Here is a 13,042-nt window from a genome sequence, read left to right as displayed (position 1 = left end):
AAAGGCATCGAAAACTGTGGATATTTGATAGAAAACAGATTTTAATTTGGCAGTTGACAGACGGATTTGGATATGGATTGATTACAGTAAACGGCCGTAGAAAACATTATGCAAAATTAGATAAGTAAGGTCCCACAGAAAGTCCCAGATATATCCTCAATATGGTCATACTACTTCAAAATGTCTTATAGAAACAAAAATTTTAAATTTGCTCAAAGTCAATGAAACTCAATGTAAAATCTTCTTTTTCTTGACATATGTAACATTTAATAATAAGTTTAAATACTGGTAAAACGTTTTAGGAAGTAATTACTGTGAAAATACAAAGAAATATGTTAACAATGATCCACTGTCAGAAATCACGAAATAAACACTTACGCGTGGAATTTTATATCACTTCCAGGACAACACGAACTACCGCAACCACGCACTATACAATTTTGCACCATTTCTTCAGACAAAACAATGATAAGGTCCCTTGAAAAATCTCAAACGAAATCAACTGCATAGTAAACAACCGCCATGATGGGCCGGATTCGGCCGATGTTGCCACATTACCGATACCTCAGAAATTGGGATTGTAATTCCCTGATTCGCCAACACATTAAGCCTAAATGGCCGACAATTTTGTGATTTTTTATTTAACTAGGTAATCTAAGTTTCAAATATTAATTATTTATTTATTTAACTTCTTATTTGGTTAGTGAATTGGCTATTTCGAAGAATTTACAAGGAGATTTAAATAAGAAGATAGCAATACTACAGTTCACACTAAAAAGAGAGGTAGGGCCACAGAGAGCGAGATAGATATAAGTAGGTATTTGACTCAAGTTTTGTTCCCAACTTTGCCCTCCATTTTTATCTGTAGCTTCATGGGTGTGCTCGCTAGCGACTGCGTAAAAAAATGACATTTAAATGTATGACATATTGTGCAGCGCCCCTAGCGGCTACTTTCAAGAAATAAAATCTTCATATAATTTTTTGACGTATTCGCTAGCGAGCTCACCTAACGTAAACTCATGGTAGGCACACAGGTATCAAACTGATGCTTCCCAACTGTCAAGTTGAAACGTCGCACTCTAATGCCGGCCTACCGCCATCGGCAACCAGCATTTCAGAACGTCGAGTTGATAGGCTCTAGCCGTATTCCGGGACGCTTTGATTAACACCCGGACGGACTGTCGCGACCGATCATACGACAGTGTACAATATTGCATAGCTCTACTTATTACTTACGGTATGGGCCGATAAAATCGATGGCAACGCTGAAAATGGAAAACCATTGTACCACGGTGCTGTCTGCTACCTGTTTTGCCTCTGGGATTTCCAAATGAGAATTTCCGAGTTAAAAAGCATAACTATGCCGCCCGGGAATAGTGAACTTTTAAACAGTGCTTATTTGTTCAGTTAATAGAATATCAGATCAATGAGGAGGAAATGTGAGGACTTTTTGTTTTTGTTTTTAAATGTGATTTTGTTAATTATAGTGATGGGGTGTACGGTTTAATATTTAGAGGACTATTTAATTGACTTCTTTAGTCTTCGAATCATACTGACTTCAAACGACCTTTGGTCATGGGTTTGAATCTCGCTGTGAACAAATTGATGAACAGTATGTACGAGTATATTGAGTGTTATCGTATATCGAACATACCTTTGTATAGCCACAGGCCTCTGTCATGGGAATAGGGGGCTGGACACTATTCACAAACAAATCTAAGGCTCATAAAAACGACGGTTTTAATCTACGTTCGAATAGCTGGCTTACTTTCGTATATTTGCGATATTCGCTTTTTATTTCATATCAATAAACATTCAGGCAGTTTTTTTTTAAATAGTTATGTAGAGCAGCCTACTCTACTATTTTTATATAGATAGAAAAACTTTAGCACAATATTTAATTAGAAAAAATCGAACTGCCTCAGGCAGGAATTGAACCCACGTCCACGGGACCCACGGGTATTGAATCTTAAGTGACAGTTAAATATTTGCAACAATATTTCTGTTAGATGTATAAGGGTACTAGGTATACCCAACATTGATGAAACAAACGCTGGCCGTGACAGCGTATTACACTTGAAAATTTCGACGGGTTCATCCAGTGTCTAAGTAGCTCAGTTGGAAGAGCAGTCGCCCGGCAAGCGGAAGGTCCAGTGTTGAATTCCGCCTTAGGCAGTTCGATTTTCAAATAAGTAGAGTACCTAAGTACCTACCTAACTAGTCTACAGATACTTACATAAAAATAATACGAGTGTATATTTTACTATCATAGTCATTGCCTTGCCTTGTCATGAACACAGTTCACTTGCATCTTGTAATTTTATGCATAATTACACGCAAGTTAGGTTTAACAGTAACCTCCTCTCTAAATATAGATAGGTAAGTACATAAGTACTTACGTTGAATGAACTCATTATATTAATGGGCGAAGACGAACTAAACGTACATATAACAAACAAATACCTAATGAAATTGCACAGAAGTACACTTAGGTACTTCAAAATAACGTACTGAAATACTTAAAGAATATTAACTGCAATACATTAATTTGTATCAGCGACTTCATGTTTGCCTGTAATATTAATATTAGTTCTGCTAAGGCTCTGCCGGGGTATTTTACCAAAGCGAAATGAAATAGCGTGTATCAAACCAACTGATGGTTTACTCATCGGCAAATGACGTTTGCTTAGTTGGGAGACGAATGCTTAAAACAAGTTAGAGACACAGCACTTTGATTGATTGCTACCAATCACCGGTGTAGATATTGATTTCTTTCTGCAATAGACGGCTGCTAACTGCACACACCACATTGAATAATCTAATCAACAAAATTCGACGGCATTTTCGGAACTATTTTGACCGATTGGCTTTCTACCGGTGAGGTACCTATGCTAAAACATTCCAATAGCAACCGAAAATGGATAATGTATTCCACAGTTATGTGGAATTGACAGGTTTATAACAAATCCAAAATCCAACAACACCGCATTTGGTTTAGAATGGTTAACGTATGGGATATTTGATTACATCACACTGTGAATTCAAATGGTTACTACAACATAGCAATCCTTATATTATGATTCATGCTTAACATGTGCAGCGAAAAAACCGGTCCTACAGGAACTGGTTCCATTGAAACACCATGCGTTTTTAAATCTGAAGTCTATACATTCGACTGATGGACAAAACTGAGACCATCGCAATTTTGTAATGTTCTTGGCTATAATATATTTTTGGTAGTCTTAAAGTTTTTTAAGCTTGTATCTAGGTACAGGGTTAGTACCATAAGAAAGAGCGAATATACCTACTTTATGTGATATGTCCTACGATATCTTAGCACTATAGCTGTAAAAGGCTCTTGTATAATAACAACAAATATTATATCACAACAAAATTGACATTTAGTACGCGTCAAAATGAATTGATAATACATACAAGTCTGTAAAGATAATCCGAGACGGGTTTGAAATAATGTAGGTATGCGTGCATCAGTTCACTTCGAGCACTCTTGACTCTGCGCATTGGCCGATTTGTCAAAAGTTTGCAATCATGATGTTCATACGAGAATAGACGATAATTTAAATTGCAGACAAGTAGCCCGACGAAGGGCTTCGTCTGAGTGAGAGCTCCTGTCGGTTGTTTTGGTCGATTCAGTGGCGGATTTACCAATAGGCCAAGTAGGCCAGTGCCTAGGGTTCTATATAAAATCGCTGATTTTACTTCCTGTTACGAAAAAGTAATCCCACAAAACACACACGTTTTCACTGATTTTCGCGATAGATGTAAGGCGGAGACGTCAGGCCAACAGCCATTCACAGTGCAGCTATTGTTGTCCGTGTAAAAAAAATATGGAACTGTTCAGAAACCATGGGAAAGTAGAAATAATCGTAACTAAAGAGTAAATAACGAAATAGTAAATTAGAGCGACTCATTTTGTTTTTTTGCTTTAAATTGCTAATTATTATATCACCCCATAGAAAATCAATTTGATACAGAAACTGCGATTACTGTAGAACGATAATACAAAGAAATTTATAATAATTTAGTTACGTATCGCATTTTATGAAACAAAAACACATGAAAAAGCTAGGGTGGCAAACAGGTTTTTGTATGAAAGGTAAAAAAGGACTATTTTTAAAATATCTAAATATTTGGTAATAAGTAGGATTATAGCTATAATTCTTCGTTATCTTAAAGATTAATATTCATCCTTCAAAATTGTGTGTGTGTTTTTTTTGTGTGATGATTTATAAATATAAAACTTTGGAACTGTTTCAAAGCACACTTTTTTTTTTCAAAATGTACATTTTTTTTGAGAAATACTCGGAGGCATTCTTGTTGTTTTTCGTATCTTTTTAATGGAAAAAGATAAGTCAAATAATAAGATTTTTAGGGTTCCGTAGCCAAATGGCAAAAAACGGAATCCTTATAGATTCGTCATGTCTGTCTGTCTGTCCGTCTGTATGTCACAGCCATTTTTTTCCGAAACTATAAGAGCTATACTGTTAAAACTTGGTAGGTAGATGTATTCTGTGAACCGCATTAAGATTTTGATGCAAAAATAAAATAATAATAATATAACAATAATGGCTCCCCATACTTAGAACTGAAACTCAACATTTTTTTTCATCAGACACATACGTGTGAGTTATCTATGGATAGGTCTTCAAATATGATATCGAGGTTTCTAAAATACTTTTTTTCTAAACCGAATAGTTTGCGTGACAGATGCAAAGTGGAAAAAGTTGCCCCCCCCCCCCCCTCTAACTTCTAAAATAAGAAAATGAAAAATCTAAAAAAACATATGATGTACATTACTATAAAAACTACCAACGAAAATTGTTTTGAACGAGATCTAGTAAGTAGTTTTTTTTTACCCCCCCCCCCCCCTCTAACTTCTAAAATAAGAAAATGAAATCTAAAAAAACATATGATGTACATTACTATAAAAACTACCAACGAAAATTGTTTTAAACGGGATCTAGTAAGTAGTTTTTTTTAATACCTCGTAAATCGTAAACCGCTTATTACCGCGTAATCTTTCATACAAATAGCTTAAATTAAAAAAAAATAATTTTAATTTAATAAATCAATAAAATAAAAAAAAAAATCTTTGGACAATTTCACACAGCGCCAGCTAGCCCCAAAGTAAGCAACTTAATGCTTGTGTTATGGGTGCTTAGCTTAACGGATATACTACTTATATACTTTTTTTTTTTTTAAATACATACATATTATACATGGTAACACCCAGACCCGTCACAGAAATTAAAATTCATCATTTCAATATCTGCCCGGCCGGGAATCGAACCCGGGACCTCTCGGCATAGTAGTCCGCTCTGAACCACTACACCAAACGGCCGACTAAATGGTACGGAACCCTTTGTGCGTGAGTCCGACACGCAGTGTTGCCAGAAGGTTACTTTTGTAACCTTTTAGGTGATTTTTGAACTGCATTGGTTACTTTTAGGTTACACTAATGAAAAGGTTACTTTTAGGTGATTTTTTGAAATTTGTAGAATAACTTTCAAATTGTTAATGATTTCCAAATAATTTTCATTGATAATAACAATTTGTATGAATTTTGGCTGATGATGTTAGTACGAATCAGCTTTACGATATCAATCGCGGTCCACTATTTACTTTATATACTTACCTATCTAATAAAATGAAATAAGCAGGTAAGCAGGACGACAATATGATACAGTACACACTACACAGGTAGTAAAAGCATGTGAAACATCGAATGCAAAAGAACGATTGTCTGTGGGTACGAGCATGCGGACTATTTTAACATAGAGACGGACGTGATGGCGGTATTCTCGCGATAGTAATCGCCTTATGTCAGAAAAAAGCTTCTATTTTATTAATTTTTCAGTGATACCCAGTGCTTTTATCCCGGCACTCTTATACATAAGTATAGTTCTGCTTTTAACATTAAAAATCTTTTGAAAGTATTTTAAAATAGGGTGATTTTATTGACTCAATTATACCACTCGTAATTTTCATGAAAGCATCTTATTGGAATGTAAATTTTTTTTAACTTGCCTAAATTCCTTTAAGTTTACAAAAAAATATTTGAAGAAATAACTTTGTAGCTTTCATAATTGAAATTGTTCAGTTAAGAGTATTTTTTTAATAAATATTGATCCACATTACGACATAAATAAATAGTTTTCTTTGGTTGTCAGTTTGCTAATTATATTCTTAACTACATAATATGTAGGTTATGTACAGTATATTGTAGTAATCATGGGCATTAACAATATTTTATCTGTTAAAATAAGTAACATTTATTGAAAATTCGCGTTATTAATAGGCGTATACCACCTCAATTTAACAATTAAATTATTTTCGGAATGGAACTGATGCGAGATTATGCAACGTGAATGGATTATTTCAATAAAATTGCTTTGATCTATTATAAAAGTACATATTGAAAATAATGAACTCTCTTAAATCCAGTAGACGCGGGTTTGAATACAAAATGAAACATTAAGTATTTTTTATTGAACTCTTCAAATATTGTATAGTTCCAAAATACTGAACTGTCCTATGCATGACATTGACAGTGGGGCGCCACCGTCAACACCGGATCGCTGGTTCCGATTTTTGCCATGTTGGAAGCCATATAGTTGAACGATGGTAGCGCCCCCCTGTCATTGAGTTTGGCGGGACAGTTCATTCTACCACAGAATAAAATATTACAAACTTCTACTAGCAACCAACAAAGCAAATGACAAAAAGTAGAGTTTGTGAGTTCACTTTGCGAGAAATGAAATCGATATCAAAAGTTCTTTGATTACCTATTAAAGAGCCTGAAACTTCAGCTTCGAAAGAATGGCATAAGTAAGAAGGTGCACTACACGCTTTTAAAAATAAATATACCGGTCAACATTAAGATATTAGGATTTAATTAATTGGTAGGTAACAATACAATAAATGACTTATGCTCTTGATATTCTTTTATTCTTTTTGCTTACTTTTTGTTCTCCTACCTCTATTTTTGTTACACTGAAATGGCCTGAAAAATGTGTCAAACTTGGCGAAAACTGTAGGTTTGGCGTAAATTCATTTTTAGTACATACTAGACTTATTGATAGAGTTGATTTTGTATTCATCTCTCCTACCTAGTGATGAAACGGATAGTTGTTTGGCCGGATACCGGATACCGGATATCCGGCCAGCTGCTAGGCCGGATAGCCGGATATCCGGCGGCCGGATAGTTGGCCCATTGTCTCGTTGCATGTCGTGACGAGTTTAGCGCCGCACAGGTGTTTCGAACGCGATCAGTGGGTCCATTAGTAGACTAGACTAGTCACTTTTCGAAAAGGGAAGTCATCCGAATAGAATGTCAGATTTTGCCACTTGTCTAGGGGGCAGATTAATTCGGGCGATTTTGGTTGCCATCGTGAGTGTGTGATTGAATAGCGAAAATTTATTTGGCAATATTTTGACATTAACAGATATTTACCATTTATGTATTCGTCATTAGAGATAATAGCCCAGAAAAAGAAATTAGTTTTTTGAAAGGCCTTAATATGGCTTTTTTGTAACTTTTTGGACTTTTAATAAAAGCCGTCATTATTATAAGCCATTTTATTGATATTTATTTACCCCAAAGATTTAATGTATTTCATTTTATTAATAGGAAATTGTCGTAGTTTTTTAATATCCGGTATCCGGCCGGATAGTGAGTTACTATCCGGTATCCGGCCGGATAGTAAATTTAGGCCGGATATCCGGCCTACCGGATAGTTACCGGATATCCGTTTCATCTCTACTCCTACCTGATTCATGAAGTACTGAAACGGGATTAAGAGTCGCGACAGCTGCTTAAAGCTTAAATGTCGAGCTTTTAAATAATTTGACAGGCTGAATTCATCATCAGGCAGGCGAGGCAGTCTTCAAATTTTTGTTGCAAAATTTTTACAACTCCGTTAGTTGCCACAGTGCAAGATAGGCATTGTCTTATATTTCCTAGATTCACAGCATTCCCTCATGTGGATTGAATGCTAAGTGACATCGGTCTGCAAGTGACAGACGTCTGTTAAAAATACAAAGTTTTTAGGATCAAACAAACTTCCTACTTAAATAATTATATCTTAGTAGTTACCGTCGAATTTGACACACTATTGTTATATCTTTGTGTCTAGGTACTTTGTGGACGTGGAAGTTATTATTAATTTCATGATCTAATATTATGGAGCTAACGGGTTAATTACCCTTCTAAAATGTAAAAAGTTACCCGAAACAATGCGCGAAACAAACAATGGGTTTTGACTGGAACTACAGAATAATAATAAGTACTGTAACGAGCATTTTAGTCTGAAAATAACAACAGAAATGTTGAACGTTTCACATATCATAATTGATTCATAAATAAATAGTACATAGTTTCCGTATAAGTTTAACTGTCTGATAGGTATTTCAAATATCAGCAACAGAAACACCTGCGTGTCAAATGCTGGACGTAGAGGCTTATAGTTTTATTGACCGTGTAAAATACGTGGATGAATAAACTGCGCGCAAAACCTCAGCGCGTTTGAACACCTATACCTAACTTTAACTGTAACTTTGTATAAGTTATCGTTATTCAATGTACAGTCATCAGCACAGACTTATATTTGTGTTGCGAAATAGCACCTGTACCAACTAAGTAAGATTGTGTTTATCGAGATTTGCCGGGTCCGTTCCTCCCGTTAATAAACCGGGCTCCGTAAACCAGCAAACAAAATATGCAAACCTCGAGTGCATCCGCTGCGATCAGAACTCAATTACTTTTAATCGTGTTCCGAACGAACTGGCCGCAGCGTCAAAAACCGATACTGAGTTAGGATTTAGTTACATAAGGCGATTACTGACGAAGTGCTACCGCCGACACGTTTTGGTTAAACTTTATTACTTACCTACTTACACCATAGCGTTGAATGTCTTTAACAACGAATGACAAATTAATTTATTAAAACGTTCAGTAATGTAATCCAAACGAACATTTTAATTATTATTACACGTGATCACATTTACCTTTTTAGTTGAAAGCATTAATTCACTTTGAATTGAAAGTAAACTTCCATATTAATTTTCATTTCGATAACATTAATTAATCCTACTCTTTTATTCCATTTCACCTTGTTATTCATTGATTGAAATATGTTATTTTAATAAATTATTTCAAGAGTTTCAGATTTCATGAGCACTATTGAATTGGCAAATACAATTTGGGGACTGTTATTGGAATTTAGTTTGGTTAAGTTTTCAGCCTATTACTTTGGCTGAAGATATTACTTAGACTTACAAACAATGAATGCAGCGAATGACATTTGAGACTCCATTGTGTAGCTCTTCACCTGTTGAATTTCTCCGTTTAATATGTTAGTGTGCAACGCTAAAACCTAGTGGTTTAGTATTTTGGCCCATGTGATTTTCCATTTGGCATCTTTTAATAGCCGTGCTGAAAAAATTGTATCGCTGATCCGTATATTGTGAAACGTGAATGTAAAATGATTACGATCCATCCATATTCAGGATATCGGTAACGAAATACCTACTTTCAGATCTGAAATTGAGTTCGTTCGTTAGGCGCATTGTTTATAGCTCTATTGATCGGACGCGGGTGCATATCCAATAATGTAACTCATACGTTTCCGCCGGGTTTTATCCCAGTATAATGCGCGTCACGTCAGTGTCCGGGTTTATTGTTGTGGGTGGAGGCTGTTGCTGATTTGGTCTCTTGTTTCAGGGACGTGCGTTTTAATAAGATCTTGGATATAAGCCCCGGGACGTTCACTTCGCTGCGGGGCCTGCGGTCCCTGCTGCTGAACGACAACCAGCTCACAGGGCTGCACTCTGGCGTGTTCCAAGGTCTCCGGCGGCTCAAGTACCTCTACCTGTACCGTAACCGCATTAGGCACATCGACCCCGACGTCTTCAAAGGCATGCCGCACTTGGAGCAACTGTGAGTACTTCTCCAAATAAGAACATGGAAATGATACAACCGATACTAATATAATTAGGATGATACCGTAAATTTTAGCTTAATTAACTACTGACTTCCTGCTATTACGTACTATTTATGACCATAAACTAACATACATATTTAACTTAACGTATGTTAAAGTTTAATAAAAACTTTATAGCATTGGCTTATTTATTTTATCATTCTGCCTGACATAATTTTACTGTGCATAAAATATGTTACTGGTATAGAGTGTATTTTCAATTTTTAATTTATGAAAGGATTTTTTGAATGAAAGGTTTGAGTATGTACCTACTATCATGTCTAGTTTAATTCTACACAACATTCGCATTCTAATAAAAGGTAGTAAGAATACTGAGAAAATGATGTCATAGTTTATTACAATTTTAAGCCGTTCTGCATTCTATTGCTGTTTTATAAAGACGATTGAATTAGGTACGGCGAGAAGCTTACGACCTGAGTATTTTCCTTTTGTTCTCGAACAAGATTGAATCTTATGATTGTAAATGCTGGTTGTTTTATAAAGGCAGGTCAAATTGCAAGCGCTTTCTTGTTTACTATTTACAAAACATCTGCTTATTGACAAGAATAAAGAACTTTATTTATTTATTTTATTTTTATGTAAATTGAAGTTAACAAATTACTTCAATGTTTAAGTTTACCTACGTTGTTATTAATGGCAATAAATACCTTCTACTTGCCATAACATAAACTCACTACTTAGGTAGGTATACATAAAAACAAATAATAATATGATGAACTTAGTTCATCTAGTAGCAAAATGTTTGCTAGGTCAAATGACTGAAAACACAGTTGAAACAGTCTGACAGGGGATTAAGAGCTGTATCACACTAGTTTGCGATAGAGTTCAAAACAAGACCGTAGCAAAAACGCCGCGAGCTCGCAACGATGTCGTCAAATTGTGAGCGGCGAGTTCTCAGCTTCCTCAATTTGGAATATATGTTTCTTTAGCTTTAAATACCTTTGTTACCTCGAAAACTGTAGCTTTACCTACTGCAAATGTTACCAAGAATTTGTAACTCATGCATAATATCATAAATCGCCTCCCAATATTTTATGACAGCCATTCAATACTCGTAGCCACTTTCCATTCAAAATTTCCCAGAAATTTTACATCGCTTAACAATCTTGTCTATCTTTGCACTCTCTCGCAAATGTGTTTTAGTGTGATACAAACTTAAGGTTGCTCTAAGTTTCATGTACTTAGTGCCTCACGTGTCACTCCATTAGGTATTGCTTCCATGCCATAAACATGCGGCTGTTTCAAAGTTAAAGCCTTTAATCAGTTGAAAACAAAATAATGCATTTTACAAATAGCCTCCTTGTAATAAAGTAGTGAAAATTCTTTGTCGTCACGGATTTCAGTTGTTCACTGAAAATCTGGTGATAAACAACAACTTTTTCTTTGGGAGTGACACCGAAAGCACGTGGATAAATCCCGGATTCCTTATTAATTAACTTGTCGACTTCGACGCTTTTGTATGCAGTGCAGTTCCGGATTTGCTGTATTTTTTACGGGTTGTATTTTTTTCGTCGCTGCTGCTGCAGTCCAGTTTTCAGTAGGTACCTATATATCGCTGTCTGGTGTCGTAGTTTCATGGATTAATTAAGATTAACTTACTTTTCTTATAAAGTTTACACACTATACAAAATACTTACTTGCCTACTAAAAAAAGTTCGCGTGGTACCTAGGTATTCTAATAAAATCCATCATTTTCGTTTCATACAAATGATTTTGTGTAAATAAAAGCTCATTTCATGTACTTATAAATTTTGAATACATTTTCAATGGAGTTTAATATCTTACTTTAAATTATGTTATTAATATCTTAAAAGGTAAATTAATTTTCGTCAAAATCAAAATCAAAAAATCAAAATATGCGTTTTCGAAATTAATTCAGTGGTCAAGGCAGAAAATGCAATAAACCGTTAATTTCTCATTAAAATATTTTCAGCAATTCATAACAGTTTTTTACTTCAAAATAAAATATAATTTGATAATCTTTTTATAATTATATTACCAAGCGCTTCGATTCGATATTAAAGGTGAACTTTGTTGTTATTTATAGTGTAAGTTATAGTAAGAACACTGAATTGTGAGATGATGAAGTATCATGAAACTTAACACACCTAGCGACTGAAAATAAAATTGATTTGAACAGATTTAAGTGATTATTTAATAAGAGGTTTTGTCTAAAATATTTTGCTTCAGTAAATACGTTCGAGTCTACAAAAAAATATTTTCCCAAGTTGGGGATTTGGAATTATTATATACCTATACTTTTGAGAAAACACAAGTGGTTCAACTTTAACTCGCCAACAACAAGAAGTGGTTAAAATCAACTTTCTGTAACTAAAACTGAAACAACTTATCATACGGAGGTGAAACTGTGATCAGAAGTTAGGTATTTACCTAGTGTAAAACACCAAAAAGCTTTAAAACTTTAGAGTAACGAGAATGGACTAAGTCAAGAATAAATCTCAGAAAGTTTTTATGGTATCTTGCGATGAAAAGTGATGATAACGGAAAGTCTCAAAGTTAGTGGATGGATGATGTTTAGATGAATGGCAGGGATGATGATCAGATGAATGGACCACGGATTGTGAGAAGAGAGTGTCACTGAGCGGATGATGACACATCATTATCATTGATGATTGATCAGATTAGTAAAAGAAAGGAAAGGAAAATACAAATGATGATTTTTATAAAGCTCTTAGTTAATTTTCATTTTTTTGAATTTTATTTTATTTTCATCGTTTCTTACAATTTTCAGATATTTACATGTCAATGAAATTCATGAGATCGCACCGGATACGTTTTCGAACATGCCACGATTGGAAAGATTGTAAGTTCCTAACTTTATTTTAGTTAAAATACGGCACAAGTACACTATGCGGGAAATTGGCCAAGACGTAATAGTGTGAACACCATCTCGGTTAGTTTCTCTTTCGGATGGGGCCGTGCGTCGCCCATACTACGGTGTGCGTGCTAGCGCTTCGACTTGGACAATTTTCCGTATACTTACACGTACCTATTTACGC

At 35.0% G+C, this 13,042-nt stretch overlaps 1 protein-coding gene across 1 annotated transcript in view; it reads left to right on the top strand.

The window, feature by feature from the left end:
- The window catches only part of LOC114358935 (peroxidasin), a 54,255-nt gene that overhangs the window by 33,669 nt on the left and 7,544 nt on the right, over positions 1-13,042 (top strand). The window contains exons 2-3 of the mRNA XM_028313117.1: positions 9,743-9,958; positions 12,775-12,846. Coding sequence (XP_028168918.1) covers positions 9,743-9,958; positions 12,775-12,846 — 288 coding nt within the window. The remainder of the gene's footprint in view (positions 1-9,742; positions 9,959-12,774; positions 12,847-13,042) is intronic.

Source organism: Ostrinia furnacalis, unplaced genomic scaffold (genome assembly GCF_004193835.3).
Source record: "Ostrinia furnacalis isolate ACB-3 unplaced genomic scaffold, ASM419383v2 OfSCF4153, whole genome shotgun sequence".
NCBI classification, from domain to species: Eukaryota; Metazoa; Arthropoda; class Insecta; order Lepidoptera; family Crambidae; genus Ostrinia; species Ostrinia furnacalis.
This window is presented reverse-complemented; position numbering and strand designations above follow the sequence as displayed.